Below are 20,864 nucleotides of genomic sequence, written 5' to 3'. Positions count from 1 at the left end.
AACATATCCTGCTGCAGTAGAGGGGCTTTAAGCATGGAAATGCCTGATGGGAACAATTTATTCAGATTTACTATGCGAGGAAATGAAGAATGGTTAAAAATCAAATCAAATCATTTTATTTTTGAGAGGTTCCAGCCATGTGAACTGCAGCTCCCCAGAGCCACACACAGAGTTACGCCAGGCATTTCTTAATTTACAGTTTAGCTAGATAATTTTCAGTACTGAGATTTTTACCTTGACTTAAATTTTTAATAATCCTTTATTATCCTCTCATCATCTTAACAATTAACTTTTGTGTTTGCAGTACTGGGTTTTGAACTCAGGGGTACTCTACCACTGAGCTACATCCTCAACACTTCTTTTATTTTGAGGCATGGTCTTGCTAAGTTCTCAGGCTGGTCTCAAATTTGCAATCCTCCTGCCTCAGCCTTTCCAGTATCTGGTATTATAGTTGTGCACCACTGTGCTCAGCAACATTATTTTTATTTTTTTGGTACTGTGGATTGTACCCAGGGGAACTTAACCACTGAGCCATAGGAGTCGTCACTGCTTGAAGGATCTGATGGATGATGGTCCCTGATAACACGGGATTGTGCCAGGTGACCCTACTCTTGCTCCTCCAGGAGCCATTTCCTGCCCTGAGGCATGTGGATCTCAGCCCTGCCCTGGGCCTCCTGTGTCTGTATCTGTATCAAGATCCAAGACCAAGTTGCTAGACAAACCTATGACTTTAGTGACAGCAGCCCTGAGGAAGAAGACAGGGCTGGGTCAGGCAGCAGAACTACTTCTGTCATCTTGGTATAGACAGAGGCTCCTGGCCTTGGACGATCATCACCAGCCACACCATCACAGCTGACAAGTCATCTATGTGTAGTCACTGATTCAGAGGCAGCTTTGAAGAACAGCACAGGCCTCACCAATTTACCTTTGCCCCAGCCTCATCACACCTTGGGTGACTTAAATTTATCACAAATATCCTAATTCATAGCTTTTAAAGACCACCCAGACTAGTATATGTATTTTTAGTGGTGTGAGAATGTGGCCTTGCTTGATTTTAGTGTAAATGAGAGCACCAAGGGCTTTCCCACATCTCTGACTCTTGCCATTAGGTTTGTTGTACTGAGTGGAAGTCTGGGAACAGCAGAATTTCCAAAAATACAAATTTATTGGAAATAATCAAACGCTTTAGCTAAAACTATAAATAACATGCTGCTTTGGAGGCTGCTCTGGATGACCCCTGAGCACCTAGGGCAGTATTTCTGGGGGGGTCTCACACATCCCTGGGAGCTACCTGATTCTAGATTCAGTGCTTAGGCCAGTGGACCCTGACATTCCCATCAGAAACACGATGTGAGCCACAAATGTGAACCACATATACAATTTTAAACTTTCTGGTACCACATTAAAAAGGTAAAAATAAGCAAAGAAAATCAATTTGAATATATTTTATTTGAGTAAATACATTTAAAATTCTTTCGTTTCAACAAGTCACCAGTATAAAAATATTTTAATGAAGCATTTCACATTATGCTTTGGACTAAAACATTGAGATCCAATGTACATCTTACACTCAGAGAACATCTCAGTTTGGACTGGCCACATTTCAAGGGCTTAAAAGCAACATGGGCTGGTGGCTACTTGGTCAGACCCATCAGGAGAGCTGAGTAGGGCTGATGCTGAGGACTCTCACCCACTTCGGTCTTCTTTTATTCAGTGTTATGGGTTCAACTGCATCCCCCAAAAGATATGTTGGTGTATCCTAACCTCTACCTCAGAACATGACCTTATTTGGAAATAGGGTCATTGCAGACAGAATTTGTTATAATGAAGTTATACTAGAGGGAGATGGACTTTTTATCCAATATGACTGGTGTCCTTATTGAGGAGGAAAGAAACACTATGTGATGACAGAAGAGGGGTTTGGAAGGATGCAGCTGCAAGCCAGGGATGGACAGCTACCAACAAATGCAAGAAAGAAGCAAGAAAGGATTCTGTGTAGTCTCAGAGATGGCACAGCACTGGTAACACCTCGATTTTGAACTTTTAGCTTCTAGTACTGTGAAAAAATAAATTTTATAGTTCTAAGCCACCCAGTTTGTGGTATTTTGTCCCAGCAAACCTAGAAAACGAGTACATCCAGTTATCTCCTTATTCACCTTGCTAAAGGTATTTCCAAGAGACTTTTGGGATCTTAGCTCCTCTGGGTCTGGGTAGAAGCTAGTGTTAAAGCAAATGTGCTGGGTAAGGGCCAAGGTAGGCTCCCAGAAAGCAAAGCAATGTGAAGCCATGTTTGAGACCCACATGAGCCGCATATTCCCCGATCAACACAAATCCTTGTCAGGGTAAGTCTCAGAGTGGCTCCAACCTAGCCCTACTCCAACTAAGAAAGCTCTGGTCTTGTTCTTTCTAATATCCCACAATTACTGATTGTACCATGTTCATGTTAGCAGAGTACTTTGAAAACATCAGACTCATACAAACCAGTTTAGTCTATCTAATGAGCAAGGACAGACGAACACGCTGCTGTTGGCTGGTTTTGCCTCCTGCAGCATCCGGCCCAGCCAGAGCTTAACAGAGAGGTAGTTTGTATTGTAGTTACCCGTTTGAATGACCAGCAGGTGCCACAGATTCTGTGTTTCTATGGTGATCATAGGCTTGGAGCACAGGATGAGGATTAGGAGTTTAAGAGCACCAGCTAGGCTTACCTGGTTTTTTGTTTTGTTTTGTGTGTTGTGTGCTGGGGAATGAAAACCAGGGCTTTATGCATGCAAAGTGCATGCTCTTCTACTAAGCTACACTCCCATTCGTCACCTGCTTGCTTTCTTTTTCTAATATTTATTTTTTAGTTGTAGTTGGACACAATACCTTTATAATTTTTGTGGTGCTGAGGATGGAACCCAGGGCCTCACACATGCTAGGTTAGTGCTCTACCACTGAGCCACAACCCCAGCCCCTCATCTGCTTTCTTATAACTAGTGTTTCCTATTGCTGATTCTCTCAGAACATACCAATATGTACATAAGAAATAAAATCCCTGATACCTACCAAAGGCTAACCACATACATCTGCAAAGAGACCTATTGCTGGTGAAACAACTAGGCCCAAAGGGTTGCAGTGATCAGTTTAAAAGGCACATGAGTCTTGAGGACACATTTTAGGTGGCAAAGAGTAATCAATTCAGGCTAGGCTTGTTCCTTCCTGCCTGGGTAATCTTTCCCAACCTCCCTATAGGCCCTTTAAAATTGCAAGTGCACTTAGCACAAATGCATTACCTTGTTTATTTCCAGAGACACCGGATGGCTTCTTGAGGTCGGACTTCAGCTTAGATGCCACAATAAATCTCCTAAACCACTCCTCTTTTTCTCGGCCAGTTCTTCCAAACAGATATAGTATCTGATCTCGCTGGCCAGATTTTGTTCCCTCTTGAGGGTGGGGTGGCTTCTTAATGTCCTCACTTCCCTTAGGGTCTTCTCTCTCAGCTGGTGGTTTCTCTTCGGAAGTTTCCTTATCTGTGTGAGTCTTAGACATAAAGTCATCTTGCCGACCAAGCTCAATACAAATGGGGTACTTTTTATTCCAGATTCGTTTGCGAGCCAAACTTTTAGGTACAAGATAAATCTAGAGAGAAAGGGAAATGATGATTTATATACTAAAGAGTGGCTACGCTATGCATTAATATCATACACAGCAAAAAAATGCAAGACTTGTAGAATTTTTGACTAAAATGAATGTGAGATATTTTTAACTACCTGTCTAAAACATGACTATAGAAACTGGAATAAATTTTTAGAAATAACTTGTTACTCCTCAAGAGGCACAAATATCTACAATTTTCAGGCAGCAGAAGTAAATAATGTTAAGCTGGTTATCATCAACCAAGTTTGGATATCAATCAACTTTAATAACCACGTGTGAAATCTAAGTTGGGAAAAAAAAATAAATCAATCTATATGAGAAGCTCAAGTCAATGTTGTGTATCAATTCAAGAATAAACATATAAAAACCACATTCAGTACTTTTATCACTTTGGGGAAACTTAAAGATCATTCAGATGAGTTATAAGAATAGAAAATATGGCTTCCGGAATAACAATTTACATTTCTCACAGCAGAATATACTTTATCAAAATATAGTTATTTTTCCCATCCACAATGCACAATGTGCACATTCTACAGAACTTTCATTCACTGCTAGTACCCTTGTACTACCACACAGAGGTTTTTACTTGACTGAATTATTATTATTTTTTAAAGCTCTGGGGATCAAACCCAGGTTCTCGAATGCCAGCCAGCAAGCACTCTACTACTATGCTACATCCTAAGCCTTTGGCATTTTATTTTGAGACAGGGTCTTCCTAAATTGCCTAGGCTGGCCTTGAACTCCCAAACCTCCTGCCTCAGCCTCTTGAACAGCTGGGATTACAGGTATGCACCATGATGCTCAGCTAAAAATTAGCTTTTCAGCTAGAAAGCCTGGCTTGAGGAAGTAACCGCTTGAGCTAAAGCCAACCCAAAAATTAGCTTTTCAAGTCAGAATTCTGAGTGCAGGATGTCCTTGCTTCTCAAGGTGTGGTCCATGGACCTGCAGCATGAGTATCACCTGGGAGCTCATAAAACTGCAAACTCTCAGGCCCCGCCCAAAGTTGCTGAATCAGAATCTGTATTTTCAAAGATGCCCAAGGTGATTTATATATGCATTAAAATTTGAGAGGTACTGTCATAAAGTAGACTAGTCCTTAAACAACAAAAACAAAAATAAAACCTTTTTAGGGGAAAAATACAGTAAAGCAATCATGATTCCAGATGCTATTCATTCAGTTGAACTCTACTTCCCAAATCACTTGGGCTTACCTTGCTGTCCGAGAGGTCGAAGATTTTCTGGCTGATGTAGGTGACCTCTGGCTTTGTTTCATTGTAGCTCGCCCTCCTAGATATGTTTTTATTTGGCTTTGAAAGTCTTAAGGTTCCACCCTCAAGTCGAACAAAGACAGAATGTGTCAGAGTTGCATGGTAAGTTTCTGGATCATAGTTGCAAATCTCATTCATCCATCCCTGGTGGAGAAAAACTTGCATTAGTAAAGCAGAGCAAACACTCATTGGGTTCTGTGTGAACATTATGAATACTGTGGTACTCAGCTCACTGAAACCAAGCTTGACTTATGATGCAGGTGTCAATTTAGACTAGACATTGCTAAGACACTGCTAGCTGGAAGGCTAACTGGTGCTTAGGAGTAATTTGGTATGGTTTTGATAATCCAAAAAATTGATCTGGGGGAAGAATAGCAATGCCCATTATCTAAATAAAAGGTTTTTTTCTTTTCTTTTTTTTAAGTTGACAAGCAAATCTGGAAACTAAAAAGTTTTGTTCATGTAACTGAAAAAAAGTTTCTCTGCCAGACCTCCTTTGGGATTAGTAATCCCACCCTCTCACCCAGCTGGACCTTTTTTTGGTCCTGGGGATTGAACCACAGGGTGTGTTACCTCCAAGGTACATCCCCAGCTCTTTTTGTTTGCTTGTTTATTTTTGTGGTGCTGAGGATGGAACCCAGTGCCTCACATGTGCTAGGCAAGTGCTCTGCCACCAAGTCACAACCCCAGCCCTCCACTGACTTCCAAATGCTGTCTCAGTCTTACATTTTCAGGACTAGTCATGCATTGGTCACGATGTGAAGAAGTCATGAGAGCTGACCCTAGATACTTCCCGACTTCATGCTCAGTGACTTCAGGTAGCCTGTACCTGACTGGGGTAGGAATTTTGACATGATAGAAATCAGGAACAGTACAAAATTAAGGCTTTTTATTCTGAGAAGTCAGGTTACCAGTATAACATTATGATTCTTCTTCTTTTGTAAACAGTGCTGAGGCTTTAAGCGGGGCCTTGCCCATGCTGTGCAAGTGCTCTACTACCGAGCAACACCCAGCCCTGGTGTTGCTGGATACACTGCTGGGTTTGACTTGTTGATATTTTGTTCATTTGTCCTTTAAGATCATGAAGGTAAGTGATCTATTATTTTCATGTAATATCTTTTGGTATTTTCTGGAAGAGCGTGTGAAGAATTATTATTTCTTCCTTAAAGATTTGGTAGAATTTGCCAATGAAGTCATCTGGCCTAGAGTTTTCTTTGTAGAAGGATTTTAAACCAATTTCTTGAATTCCTAACGGGCTATTCAGGCTACATATTCCTTCTGGAGTAAACTCTGATAGTTTGTGTTGTTTGTAGTACTTCCCTCTGACCCTTTCAATGTCTGTAGAGTCTGTGGGGAAGAACCTCTTTTGGGATCCACAGTAGTAAGCCTCATTAAATGAACTAGGAAGTGTTCCCTCTTCTCTATTTTCCAGAAGAGTTTGTATCGAATTAATATTACTTCTTCCTTAAGGGTTTGTTAGATTATGCCAATGAAGCCATCCTGGCCTCAGGTTTTCTTTGTAGAAAGGTGTTTTTTTGTTTGTTTGTTTTTGTACCAGGGATTGAACTCAGAGGCAATCACTGAGCCACATCCCCAACCCTATTTTTTATTGTATTTAGAGACAGGGTCTCACTGAGTTGCTTAGCATCTCACCATTGCTGAGGCTGTGTGCCACCGTGCCCAGCTATAGAAAGGTTTTAAACCATGAATTCGTGCTTTTGTTAAATGCTTCTTCTTTTCTAATAGAAACTTTTAATGTTATTAATCTCCTTCTAAGCAATGCTTAAGCTGAAATTTCATTTAATTGAAAATATCTTCTAATTTCCTTTTGGACTCTATCTTTGGACCCACAAGCCATTTAGAGGTAAGTTGTTTAATTTCCAATATGAGAAATTTCCAGTTATCTTTCTGTTATTGATTTCTACCCTAATTACCATAGGGTCAGAGAACATCCTCTATATAATATCAATTTTTAAATTTTGTTAAGGTTTACTTTATGTCCCAGAGATGGTCTATTTTGGTGACAGGTCTGTGCGCACTTGAAAAAAATATCATTCTGCTCTTGGGTGGAATTTTCTCCAAATGTATTCATCCTCTTAAACACAACTATTTTGACTAAACACCTCTTTACACAGAAAATACTGTCTTACATAAAGGTTTCCTAGGGCTAAAGTTATAAAGCCAATTTAATAAAGAGCTTTGAAGCAGATCTGATTTTTCTGGGCTGCCTCAGGTCCCTATACCCAAGACCAGACTATCCATTTGCAGAGCAACTAAATCCCCAAAGAATCCATGCAGCAAGGGAAGGAGGAGAGGATGCCTGAGAACCTCTCAGGGTCAGGGAATGACGACTGGACTAAACAGCAGCTTGCTAGCCATTTGAAAAGAGTCCCTTCTGGTTTATTCTTGAGTCACTGTGTGTTGAGTGTGCATGGCCTGGTTATAGTAGAGGCAACCTGAGGTACGAAGTGCGTGTAATAGTTTTATGTTCCACCAGAACACCTTTGCTGAGGTGCTCAGCATTTATTTAATGTCTATTTTGAATTAAAATCATCATAATTTGATATAGGACAAGCATTACTGCAACAATATTGCCAGATAAAATATTTTTCATTAATTTCCAGTAACATAATATTACAAAGATATGGAAAAGAACCAATGGAATGAACAAAGATAAGGAAAAGAGCCAATGGAATGAACAAAGTACTGGCATTTTGAACAAAATCCCTAAAATTATAGCTACCATCCACTAGACTGGAGGGGTTGAAGAAGAAGGAGGGGGGAAAAAAAACAGTCATTATATTGTGATGTGATTCTCAGATAAAGACCGATTCAGAGTAATGTAAGCTGTGGAAGATTCTGCCTTTTGAAATTCCTGAGATTAGACTGGTTAATTATCTGATTTATGAATAAGAGCAACTTAGGAATAAAAGGTGGTTTCTCTCCAATTGTTTTCATTTTGTCTTTCCTGGCTAAGTCAGAAAATGCAGAATTACCCAGGAAGGTACTGGTCAATGAGAATATAATGTGAGCCATTAATGTGAGGCATGAAAATGTGTTATTTAAAATTGCCTGATAGTCTTATTAAAAATGAAAAAATAAGCAGGTCAAATTCATTTTAACCATGTGTTCGATTCAACCCAATATATCCAAAATATTATTTCACCATGTAATCAATATAAAAAAATGGATGATATTTTACATTCTTTGTTTTACTGTAACTAAGCCTTCAAAACCCAGTGTGCACTTTACACCTCCAGCACATCTGGTTCCAGCTAACTACTCTTAAAGGGCACTATGGCCACATGTGGTGGGAGGTTTCTGTATGAGATAGTAGAGGGCCCTTAGACAACTGGCACAGCAGAACCAGCAAAATCCTCCAACTTTTTTTATTTTGGCGGTACTGAGGATTGAACCCAGGGCTTTGGGCATGCGAGGCAAGAACCCCACCAAATGAGCTAAAGCCCCAATCCCTTTCTCTAACTTCTTTCTAATGCTTCCAATACACATAGTCTTTATCACAAGAGGCCTCAAACTCAGTAATGGCAGTTTCATGTTGTTTTACCAGGTGTTTTGAATAATTAAATTACAGAATGTCATCTCATTTCCAGATGAAACGTCTGTTGTAGAGATTCAAAACCCTTTAAAAACAAACAAAACTACCTGCCATATTAAAAACATAGGAATAAGAATTTTTTTAAAATCTAGGTTTAAAAAAAACTTAAGCTTTTAAACTCTTAGAGTTCTAACATTAAAATTCTATAGTAACATTAAAAAATACTCAATTTGGGCTGGGGCTGTGGCTCAGTGGTAGTGCACTTGCCTGGCATCTGTGAGGCACTGGGTTCGATTCTCAGCACTTCATATAAATAAAGGTTTATCAACAACTAAAAAAATATTTTTTAAAAAATACTCAATTTGGGGCTGGGGTTGTGGCTCAGCAGTAGAGCATTCGCCTAGCACATGTGAGGCCCTGGGTTTGATCCTCAGCACCATATAAAACAAATAAATAAATAAAAATAAAGGTATTGGGCTGGGGATGTGGCTCAAGCGGTAGCGCGCTCGCCTGGCATGCGTGCGGCCCGGGTTCAATCCTCAGCACCACATACAAACAAAGATGTTGTGTCCGCCAAGAACTAAAAAATAAATATTAAAATTTAAAAAAAAGGTATTATGTCGAACTACAACTAAAAAATAAATATTATAAAAATTCTCAATTTACGGACAAACTGAGGTCAAGTTTTTAGTTTATTCCTTAGATTTTCAGATTTAGAAAGCAAGACACACAGATACATGCATTGGGACATAAGCAGCACCAGCTCATCTTTTTACAGGACAGACACACTCAGGCGATGAGCCATTATTCTGCCATAACAAGTTTTGGGTCAATTACTGTCCTTAAGAAAATCCTAGTTAAAAAAAAAAAAAATCCAAGTATCTGGTTTAATAAGGGCAACCTTTTCCCACAGTGCTTTGGGGATCTGGTTTTTGGCCAGAAGGTTGGGTGCTCCACCCCTGAGCCTGGAGAGCTGGCCCTGCCAGCGTGTGTCCTCTCCAGGGCACTCTGAGATAAGTAAGCAGTTACCTTTCTTTGCTGACAACTCTGACAGATACAGGTCACCTTCTACCCCTCACCCAATTCCAGAAATTCTAGAATAACCTGACTCAGAGGAATATGAAGGAGAGAACAGTGTTTGGGCCCCCTACCTACATAGTCTGAAATCACAAAACCCTGGAGCACCAGGGTGACAGAGATGAGAAGCCAGAGGCAGGCCTAGGAGAATCCTGCCCTTGGGAGAGTCCCCAGGTGCTTCCTTCTTCTAGGAGGAGCTTGGCTGGCCCTCCTCTTCCTACCTATCTACTCAGATTCCCCAGCTGCTGTGAACTACCACGCTTCTTTCTTTTTGCTAAAGATCTACTAAAGGCTAAACTCAATCATTCACACACACACACACACACATACACACACACAGCCACCCATGAATCAAGATTTCAGTTGCACATTCAGTTGTGAATAATCATGTTTTAGTTTAAGTGAGACCCTATCCTGCTCCTATTTGATGACATAAAAAACTGTTGATCAAAACACAGGTACTGACACCAACTGCAAAGCATCTTGGGTCCCAGTCCTGCTTTCACCACTTGCCAACAGGTTGGGTGAAGCTTAGCCCTTGGACCCCCAGTTTCATCCCTCGTAAAAGGGTCCAGCATGGCTTACTGTATGCCTCCCTCATCCCTACCTTATTCTATGCCTAAGCCACAATCATTTTTCTGCATATTGACAGTACTTTTTGAGGAATAATTTAAACACCAAATTTGAACAAATTTTAAGTCTATGCTTTTTAAAGTGCTAATATTTAGCACTTTATAGTAGCTGGCATTGAAGCACACACTGTATCTCCAGGTATCTCAGGTGCATTATTTCTTCTGCTAATTCCTTACAATTTCACAAGTGAGGAAAGTGGTAAGAGGGGAAGGGATGTGATTCCCAAGGTCTAGAGAGTGGCACATCTGGGACTTGAACCAAGTCTCCCTAACTCTGAGTCGTGGGCTCCTACCTGGGATCCATGTATAACACCGACCCCTACCCCAGCTCACAGTATGCTAGTGCCCAGGCACCCCTCAGGTCAAGAAAAAGGCAGTACTACTCCCAGAAAGCTACCTTCTCTGTTACTCTGCTCCTGTCACTGTACCTGTTAACTGCCTGGTTTAGTGAACTGAGTTACAAACTCCACAGAACAGGGATCAGTTTATCAACCCGTGTAGTAACAAACGTTTACTGATTGACCACATGAATGAAGCGAAATTCAGAGGGTGGGTATGAGGAGTACGTGAAATCCCTGGCAATCACAGGTAAGCAGGACAGGCTGGCGTGCCCCTGCAGCCTGTATTTGGAGAGCAGGCTGCGTAACTGGAGACACACAAAGGAACACACCAGGCAGTAACTTGAAAGGAGAAGACTTATCACTGTTCTCAAAGAGAAATACCAAGGTAAAACTGCACAAAGTTGTACAGAGCATGAAAGAATCTTGAGTAAGGGTTGAAGCTTTTCAGAACAAAATTTAAATCAGTTCTTTCTTATCTGGAGAAGAGAGGGGTTACAGCCTCCTACCCAAGGCTTTTTCCAGAACATTACAAATGTTGACAGGAAACCCTGAGAGAATCACAGGGGCTACTTAACCTGACCCACACCAGACAGGTAGTCAGAGTGCAGATTAGTCTTTGGAGTCTCAGGACAAGAGGCTGGCCAGTATGACTTTCCTCTAGCCCTCCTGGATTCTGTCCCTAAGGTGCCCCCCCTAGTCATCTGACCCAGGCTTCCCTTGCAGAAAGCGATTTCCTATTCCAAACCTAATCATCTTTTCATACCATCAACCAGCCAAGTTTTTTCCTGGGACTTGAATAACTCCCTGGATTAAGCTGCACGTGGAATTTCTAGACTTCAGCAGTCAAATATCCAGTCTTGAGGGCAGACGGCAGCCCCATGGCCTTTACTCCGCTCCCCACACAGTGCCCACTGTCCACTGCTCACCTGTTCTAAAATTCTCACCAAGTGAGGTGTTTCTGTGACTTTATTTTGGTATGAAGCACTGGAATGGACATAAACAGATGTGGTAGACAACTAGGACCCCATTCTGTTTCAAGAGCTCAACTGGAAAAAACAAAAACAAAAATGAAATGCCCTCAACCCACACTAAAACATCCCAGATGAGACTCATTTCTTTCTGAAGCTGAGATTATTAAAATGGAGACAGTGCCTGCCACTGGGGACAATGACCCAGTCAGCAGGCCGAAGCAGTCTGGCCCACAGACTGGTCCTGTGATGGTGTTTGTAAAAGGTCAAGGGTTTCTCTTCAATTCCCTACTGGATTTAGATGCCAAGTTTGGCCGAAAGTACAAACCACAATCTATAAAGGGGCCCTTTTAATACTTGGAGAGATTAAAAGCTACAATTAACCTTTTGCAAAATAATAAAGTCTGGAAGAACTACTATTGTGCTCACTTTGAGTTTATGGTGCCAAAGAGGAGTTCAAGGCCAATGCTCTCTTATGCAGATTAATGCTGAGCTGAGAAAAGTGCCAGCCCTCTGGCCTAAGGAAGCGATGGGAATTCCTCTGCCTACAGTGCACAGGGAGCCTGAGCTGACACCACTACACAGTGTGTTTTCAACTATGGCTGCACTGGCCTATGCACCTGCCCATCACCCAGATCCTGGTTAATTCCTTCTTTGAGTCTACCAGGGAAGAAGCAAATCCTAAATTGAGACCACTGCTACTAAGAACCACCTCTGAAGCACACGAAAAGGTGATTATTCTTTTGTTCCCCAAACTAAAACAAAAGCAGGAGTTCCTCTTTACCAGGCTTACTTCCTATTAATGCTTGAGCACTAGAATTACCAGTTAAAAACAGCATCAGAGCCAAGTGTGGTGATGCATGTCTGTGATCCCAGTGATTCGAGAGGCTGAGGCAGGTTCAGTTCAAGGCCAGCCTCAGAAACTTAATGAGGTCTCAAGCAACTTAGGGAGACTTTGTCTCAAAATAAAAAATAAAGAGGGCTAGGGATGTGGTTCAGTGGTAAAGTGCCTCTGGGCTTTACCTTGTCCCACAAACAAACAACAACAGCAACAAAACATAACATCACAGACTATGGAGTTTGAGATTAGGTAAGAAACAACCTAATAATCATTATAGAATCTTAGATACAAATTTAACTTTATCTATGAAAGACAAGCAACCTGCAGATATATAGAATTCATACAAGGAATGATGGCTATCTGCTACTCAAAAATATAACAGAGAATATTAAAAGCAAAAAATAATTAAGGGAAGAAAGTGCCAGCTTCAATGCCATTCACATCTTCCAACTGCCTATTTCAAGGTCACCTTTACAAACGTGTCACTAAAATCATAAGTGTCAGGGCTAAAGCCACAGGCTCTGGGAAAAGGGCCTTTATCCCAGCTCTCCCTATCCTCCAGGGGGCACCTCTCAAAGTCAGGTGAGTTTTAATTCTAATGCATTAACAGACTGCAACAAAGTAGGAAATAAAAGGCAGTTAATTATGTGGCCAAAGAAAGTAATCTCAGATGAACCACCGAAATAACCAAAGTCTTATTTATGTTAATACATGATAATCATAGTAGTAAGTGTTGAAATTAGAATAGATCAGTAAGCAAATAAAATAGCAGTCTCCAATCTTTCCAGATCACACATCTCATCAAATAAATTTGTTAATATGTACCAACAATATGTACCTTTACTTAAAATCATGTTTTAATACAGCTTTAAAAAAATTTAATGTTAATACATTTTTATACCTTTATTTTATTTATTCATTCATTTTTATGTGGTGCTGAGGATCTAACCTAGTACCTCACACATGCTACGCAAGCGCTATACCACTGAGCCACAACTGCAGCCCTTAGTACAACTTTTATAAAATGAAAATAGAGAGTAAAAGATGAAGTAATCAGACATTTTGCTAATTTTTAGTTTTTCCATTATGATACTTTCAAACTATCTTTAACTGACTTCTTTTTTTTAAAAAAACTGGGGATTGAACCCAAGGGTGCTTAACCAATGAGCCACATCCCCAGCCTTTTTTTTTTTTTTTTTTTTGTATTTTATTTTGAGACAAGGTCTCACTGAGTTGCTGAGGCTCACTTACAATCTTCCTGCCTCAGTCTTCTAAGCTGCTGGGATTACAGGTGTGCGCCACCACACCCAGCTTTTAACTGACATCTTAAGGTACAATATATATATGCTAAGGGTGAGGCTCACTGTTAATGACAACAGATGTAAATTCATTATTTCAAATAGTCTTATTAATAATTTCCAAAGCTTTTGGACAAAGGTCAATATATAATCATCTGTACGTTAAATATCACAAGGCTTATTTCATTTCTTAGCCAGAAAAAACAAAAATAAAATAAACTTTTAATATTTTCTTACTGATAGAGTCTTGTCGGAACTCATTTGAACACCACTGAAAGAAAGAAGCATCAGAATAACACAATGAGTAATAATAGTGGTGTGGGCGCCAACACAAAAACACACACCTGGGGCCATCTTGTTTACATACTCGTCTTATATATACTTATATATACTCTCCTTTTTTTTTTATTGGCAGTACTGGGAATTAAACCCAGAGGCACTCTGCCACTGAGTTTACATCCTCAGCCCTTTTTTAGAGACAAGTTCTCAAATCAAGGTGCCCAGACTGGCCTTGAACTTACAATCCCCCTGCTTCAGCCTCCAAATAACTGGGATAACAGTCGTGTACCACAGTGTCAGGTCAATGGCAAGCCTCTTTCTAAAGATTAATTACTATTCAATAAGAATAGTCTTTAAGGCATTTTGTTCCTTCTTTATATATTAAACATAAACTTGGGGGTGAAAAGGCATCTAGCATTTTTTCCATAGTTAATATCTTTTTCTTCCAAAAAAGTATGATTTGAAAAATCTTAGACCCACAATCTCTTTCCTCACTCCATAGATGACACATGGAACAAAACTAAAGATGGTAGATGACACATGGAACAAAACTAAAGATGGTCCTGGAATACAAACTCAGAATTCAGGATACGTTTTTGAGATGCTATAAACTGTTCTCATACATAGATGAACCAGAATAACAGTTTAGCCACATCATAAGTTTATGAGTTGGATGGAAATTGGAAAAATGGGGGGAGAGGGGACCATCATGAGATACCTACTTGCTTGTAAGTGAGGGCCACCTGCACTGAAGCCATCTTCCCTGATAGCAAAAAGGTACACTAGGAAATAGCTATGTTTATAAAAGCCATACATTAAAAACTCAAGTGAGGGCTGGGGTTGTAGCTCAGTGAAGAGCGCTTGCCTGGCATGTGTGAGGCACTGGGTTTGATCCTCAGCACCACATACAAATAAATAAATAAAGGTATTTTAAAAAAACTCATGTGACTCATTATGAAGGCAGAACATTTTCACTTAAGTATACAAAAGAAAGAAGTAATTTTATATTTCTTTTACTTATACTGAAGGTTATAAGATACCAACAGAAAGCAACCAAGTCTATCTTGGCTGTACATAATGAGGCTATTTTCTCCTAACAATTTGTTCACTCTAGTTTATTTAAAAAAAGAAGAAGAAGAAGAAGAAGAAGAAGAAGAAGAAGAAGAAGAAGAAGAAGAAGAAGAAGAAGAAAAGAAGAAGAAGAAAAAGAAGAAAAACTTCATAAAATTGAGATTAAATTTACAAGCTAGAATTTCTTCTCAAATGTCCTCCCTACAAAATTACTCTTCTATATATCAAAACCAAAGCCTATATCCATTGAACCTAATTACTGTGAAAAATCTGTGCTTCTTGTAATAAATATCTAACTGATCTAAAGAAAATAAAATGGCTCTCTAAAATTCATTTCTACTAGTCTCTGCAATGGTGTGAAAATAATTCTAGTGAATGTTCTAGGCCATATTTTAAAAACAGAAACAGATTATCATTCTGGAAACTGATAGCCTATTGCTATATTCTGCTGTTGATTTATAAGTCTAAGATAAAGAACCTGTTCATGAATATAATTCAAAACTGCATCTGAGTCACACCTCAAACATAAATCCAAGAACCTTACGAAATCTTCAGGAAGTTTTTTGTTACAAACATAGAAAGGTTGGTGTACAGAGGCACTGAATGAAATTTACTCCTGGCCAAGTGACAAGTACATTTTTGAAGAGGAACCATCCAATCCAATTAAAAATGTGTGGCAAACATCCTGAGTACAATATGCTGACTCTAAATGCCTCATTCTCCCAGGCCCAACCCATTCTTTCCAAGGGTCTCCAGCTCAGGACATCTAGTCAGTCATCCAAAAAAGAACTCCAGAGATTTATCATACCAGGGCTGTCACTATGGTGGCCCTGCGTTTTGCTACCTGACCCAGCATGCCAGGTTCTAAGTCCCATTAGCTTCTCCTAAGGCTCCAGTGGCTGCCTTGCTTCCAGGCAATCACTCCTCACTTGAGCTGGATGCCCAAGGCAACCTTTCTCCCAGGCTGTTTTTTGTGGGAGGAGAGGGGGAAATAGCTATATTTATAAAAGCCATACATTAAATGGGGGTGGGGGACTGGGGATTGAACCTGGGGTTGCTTACTACTGAGTCACATCCCCAACCCTTTTTATTTTTTTTGAGACAGGGTCTCATTAACTTGCTTAGGGCCTCATTAAGTTGGTGAGACTGGCCTAGAACCTGTGATCCTCCTGCCTCAGCCTCGCGAACTGCTGGGATTCCAGGAATGTACCACCACACTCAGCTCTCCTGTGCTTCTTCACATTGACCGTGACCTCCCCACACATTAAGAACAAACAGGTAGACATTTATCATTACGTGTATTCTTGATAATTGTCATTCTGACTATAGTGAGATGGAATCTCAGTGCAGTTTTAATGCGCATTTCCTTAACAGAGATATTGAACCTTTTTCATATATCTGTTGACTGATTATATTTCTTTTTTTTTAATATTTTTTTAAAATATTTATTTTTTTAGTTATCGGCAGACACAACATCTTTGTTTGTATGTGGTGCTGAGGATCGAACCCGGGCCACACGCATGCCAGACAAGCGCGCTACCGCTTGAGCCACATCCCCAGCCCTGATTATATTTCTTCTGTGAATTGGCTGTTCAGTTCCTCTGCCCATTTATTGAATGGGTTTGGTTTTTTTTTTTTTTTTTTGGTGTTATGTTTTGTGAGTTTTTTATATATTCTGGAGATTAATACTCTATCTGAGGTGCAGGTGACAAAGATTTTCTCCCATTCTATAGGCTCTCTCTTTGTTTCCTTTACTGTGAAGCAAGTAATGATAAATGTTAATGAGGATGTGGGAAAAAAGGTTCACTCATCCGGTGCTGGTTGGGCCTGCAAATTGGTGCAACCACTCTGGAAAGCAGTGTGGAGATTCCTCAGAAAACCTGGAATGGAACCACCATTTGATCCAGTTATCCCACTCTTGGCATACACCCAATGGACTTAAAATGAGGCTACAACAGTGATGCAGCCACATCAATGTTTACAGCAGCTCAATTCACAATGGCTATGCTATGGAACCAACCCAGGTACTCTTCAACAGATGAATGATAAAGAAAATGTGGTGTATATACACAATGGAATATTACTCCACCATAAAAAAGAATGACTTTATGGCATCTGCTGGTAAATAGATGGATCTGGAGAATATAATCCAAAGTGAAATAAGCTAATCCCAAGAAACCAAAGGTTGAATGTTCTGATATACAAATATCAACAAACAATAAGGGGGGTAAGGGAAGAAAAGAAGTTCAGGATTAGACATGGGGAATGAAGGGAAGGTAGGAAAGATGAGAATAGGAAAGACAGTAGAATGAATCAGACTTAACCTTCATATGTTCATATACGAATACATGACCAGTGTAACTCCACATCATGTATAACCACAAGAATGGAATCCTAATCAGAATAAGTTATACTCCATGTATGTATGTCAAAATATACTCTACTGTCATGCATACCTAAAAGGACAAATAAAAAAATGTAAATAAATAATAAACCCTAACAGTGGAAGGAGGGGGGAGAACGAGTGGGCACTGGGCACAGTGGGCACACCTGTAATACCAACAGCTCAGGAGGCTGAGGCAGAAGGATGGCAAATTCCAGGCGCCTCAGCCACTTAGGTGTTGGAGATGGTCCTGAGATTCTTCTTGGATACTGACAGCTCTTTAGCCACAAGGAGGCCCCTCTTGCATATGTTCCAGAGTAGTATATTCTGATCAGCTGTGCTTGGCTTGGGAGATGGTAGAGTACAGTGTGGGCTCAGAAGTCACCAGCCTTTGAGAATAGCCACTTCTTAGCTGCAAATTAATCTTTTTTTGGCGTGTTGTCGCATATATCCATCACTGCTACAGCACCATGTTTAAATACAAATCAGCAGTGTAAACCAGATATAAAAACTGTCCTGATAAGGTAAAGAAAAACTTTACTTTTTCCCTCCTTGTCCTCATGTTAAGTCACAGAGAAGAAAAACTGCTCTTTGCATTGTTTTGGGGACCAATAAAGGATCTAGGCTCTTAGTCCTGTTCAGGCTGCAAGCCCCTCCTGGACCTCTCAATGAGAACAGAGGTTTAAAAACATGTGGTCTCCCAAAATAGTCTTTGAGCAACCTGGTCCCTGCTCCACAGGCTCATGGCTCACAGATGGAGTCTACTGAGGGCAAGAAGCATGCAGGATCACTGTGAGGGTCTGCGCCTCTGTATTAGGGAGTTTAGTCAGCAGCAAGTTTTAGAGCCTCTAGTATCAGGGAGGGTTTGTTTTGTTTATTTGAAGGTTTTCATTCCTGCCCTCCAGAACTGCATTATCATTTTCTCTACAAAACTCAATAGGATCCAATGCACAAAAATAATTCAAACCAATGCTTGCTTAGTGTGTATGAGGCTGTGGGTTCAGTCTCCAGCATTACCAAAAAAAAAAAAAAAAAAAAAAAAAAATCAAAAAGTAGCTCTTTTGACTCATTCCAAAAACAGGTTCAAAGATGTCTTCAGTCTGCTTTCTGTTGCTATAACAAAATATTCAAGTCTGGGTAATTTTTAAAGGAAAGAAATTGACAGATCAGCACTCTGGAGGTCCAAGAGTATGCAGAAGCCTCTGCTCAGCTTCTGATAGGGCCACGTGCTGTTCCATGTAGGGGAAAAGGAAAGGGGAGGCAGGGGCATGAGGAAGAGTAAAATGTATGTGAGAGAGAAAAAGGGCAGGTGCCTAGCTGGCTTTGTAATGATCCACTCTCAGGATAACTAATCTTTTACAGAACTATATTACTCCTTCCACTAGGGTGGCACCTTCTCTTAAAGGACCACCACTTCTCAACACTGTTACAGAGGGAATTAAATGTCAACATGAGTTTTGGCAGGGATAAACCACAACCAATCACAGCAACAGACCTGTATTATAAAGAAACTGAGGCCTATTTCCTTATCACTTCACAGCCACAAACCTAGGGGCAGAGTGAAAACCCAGAGTTCACCACCATGCCCATTTCTCTAATCCTCCCCCAGTACCCACCATTCTACTCTCTTTAAAATGCAGGAGGGCAGGGCTGGGGGTGGGACTCAGTGGTGGACTGCTTGCCTGGCATGTGGCAGCCTGGGTTCAATTCCCAGAACTCTCAAAATCCAGGCGGGCAGCATTGCAGGAGAGAGCACAGACTGCAGGAGACAGCTGATTTAATTGCTAATGGTTTCTAAACAACAACATAGCTCAGAGATAAAGAACCCCTGGTTTCAGTCTCCAGTAACCACGCCTCCCCCAGCAAAAAATAATCTTTCCTATCAACCAAAACTAGTTTGTTGTTATTTTAGCAGACATAAGGGATTCCTTTTAAAAAGTAATTTCATCAGGAGATGATATGGTCAATACCAAGTCACCGACTAGATTTTCATCATCTGTGGACCCACTCACTCACCCAACAATGACTTATCACATGCCCAACACACAGCAGGTGCTGAGGACTTGGTGATGAGCAGATGCACATGGCCTAGGCCCCTGACTCAACACACTCAGGAGGCTACCAACCTACCTGGAACATCTATAATGAAGGCATGAAATAAACTTGTAGTGTTTTACAATAACTAGTATTATCCTAATTTATAGAGGCCCAGGGAGAAAATACAACAGAAGAAAATAGATGGTTAAAGTTAGATTCCAATATACTTTCCTTTTCTAATCAGAACATTTGGGTCCTAAATTTAATATTAACGCTACTAAATGTTTTTTGTTGTTGTTGTTTTTTTGGGTACCAGGGATTGAACTCAGGGGCACTCTACCATTCAGCCACATCCCTAGCTCTTTTTTTTTTTTTTTTTTAATTTAGAGACAGGGTCTCACTGAGTTGCTTAGTGCTTTGCTTTTGCTGAGGCTAGCTTTGAACTTGTGATCCTTCTGCCTCAGACTCCCAAGCTACTGGGATTATAGGCTTGCACCACCAAACCTGGCTAAAGTGACATATTTAAAAAATGATTCCCAAGAGTATGATCTTCCACTCAATAAAATTAATTAGCCCAAAGATCATCTGCATTTGAAATACTCAGCTTGCAACATACAACATGCCCTTCTAACCTAAAGTAGTGCCCTCTTCTAAGTAGAGAATGGGTTTATCTCGGTTTCTAAAAACTGCCCTGCACATCAAACAAAAAAATTCAGGCTAAACTGTACTTTGCCTCATTAGCATGAACCCATTCTAAATAAGTTAAGGCTAAGAATGAAAAAGAATTCCCAACAATCAGAGCCATAGAAAAATCAATCATAAGACAGCCTAAGACAATTTGCTTGAATTACAGGTGTCATTCTATGAAAACATTAAAGTACTAGTTCTGTAAAAGGAAGATTCAAATGGGTTTATCCTGGACACAGCAAAACACCTTCTGCTATAGTTTGACCCTTCTAAAACTCATGTTGGAGTTTAATCCCCAATGTGATATATTAGATATTAAGAGGGCGGAAACTTAATCTGATCATTGTATTTTGAGATGGGGCCTTTAAGAGATAATTAGGATTAGATAAGGTTATGTAGTGGAGGTCCTACAAATGAATACTCATGGTTTTAAAAGAAAAGGGAGAGAGACCAGAGAATACACACACACACACACACATACACACACACACACACACTCCCTGTTTCCTGCCAGGTGATGCCCTGTGCTGCCTTGGGACTCTGCCAGTAAGAACATCATCATCAGATGTGACCCCTCAACCCTAGGGCAGATCTGTGACCCAAAATAGACCTCTTTTCAACTTATCCAGTCTGTGGTAGTATGTGATTAACAACAGAATACAGACTAAGATACCTTCCTTAAAAGAATAAATAACTTAAATGGGCCTCCATTTCTTCATGAGCACATACCCTAACTGAATAGCATTGTGATGAGGATTGAGTAAGGTAATGAATGACCTAAGCCTAG

The 20,864-nt window shown here is 40.3% G+C and overlaps 1 protein-coding gene across 3 annotated transcripts in view; it reads right to left on the bottom strand.

Moving 5' to 3' along the window:
- The window catches only part of Tex2 (testis expressed 2), a 110,477-nt gene that overhangs the window by 42,821 nt on the left and 46,792 nt on the right, over positions 1 to 20,864 (bottom strand). For all 3 annotated transcript variants that reach the window (XM_076871141.2, XM_076871143.2, XM_076871142.2), the window contains exons 3-4: positions 4,851 to 5,051; positions 3,273 to 3,618 (exon numbers count right to left, since the gene is read on the bottom strand). In XM_076871141.2, coding sequence (XP_076727256.2) covers positions 3,273 to 3,618; positions 4,851 to 5,051 — 547 coding nt within the window. The remainder of the gene's footprint in view (positions 1 to 3,272; positions 3,619 to 4,850; positions 5,052 to 20,864) is intronic.

This window comes from Callospermophilus lateralis, chromosome 11 (assembly GCF_048772815.1).
Source record: "Callospermophilus lateralis isolate mCalLat2 chromosome 11, mCalLat2.hap1, whole genome shotgun sequence".
NCBI lineage: Eukaryota > Metazoa > Chordata > Mammalia > Rodentia > Sciuridae > Callospermophilus > Callospermophilus lateralis.
This window is presented reverse-complemented; position numbering and strand designations above follow the sequence as displayed.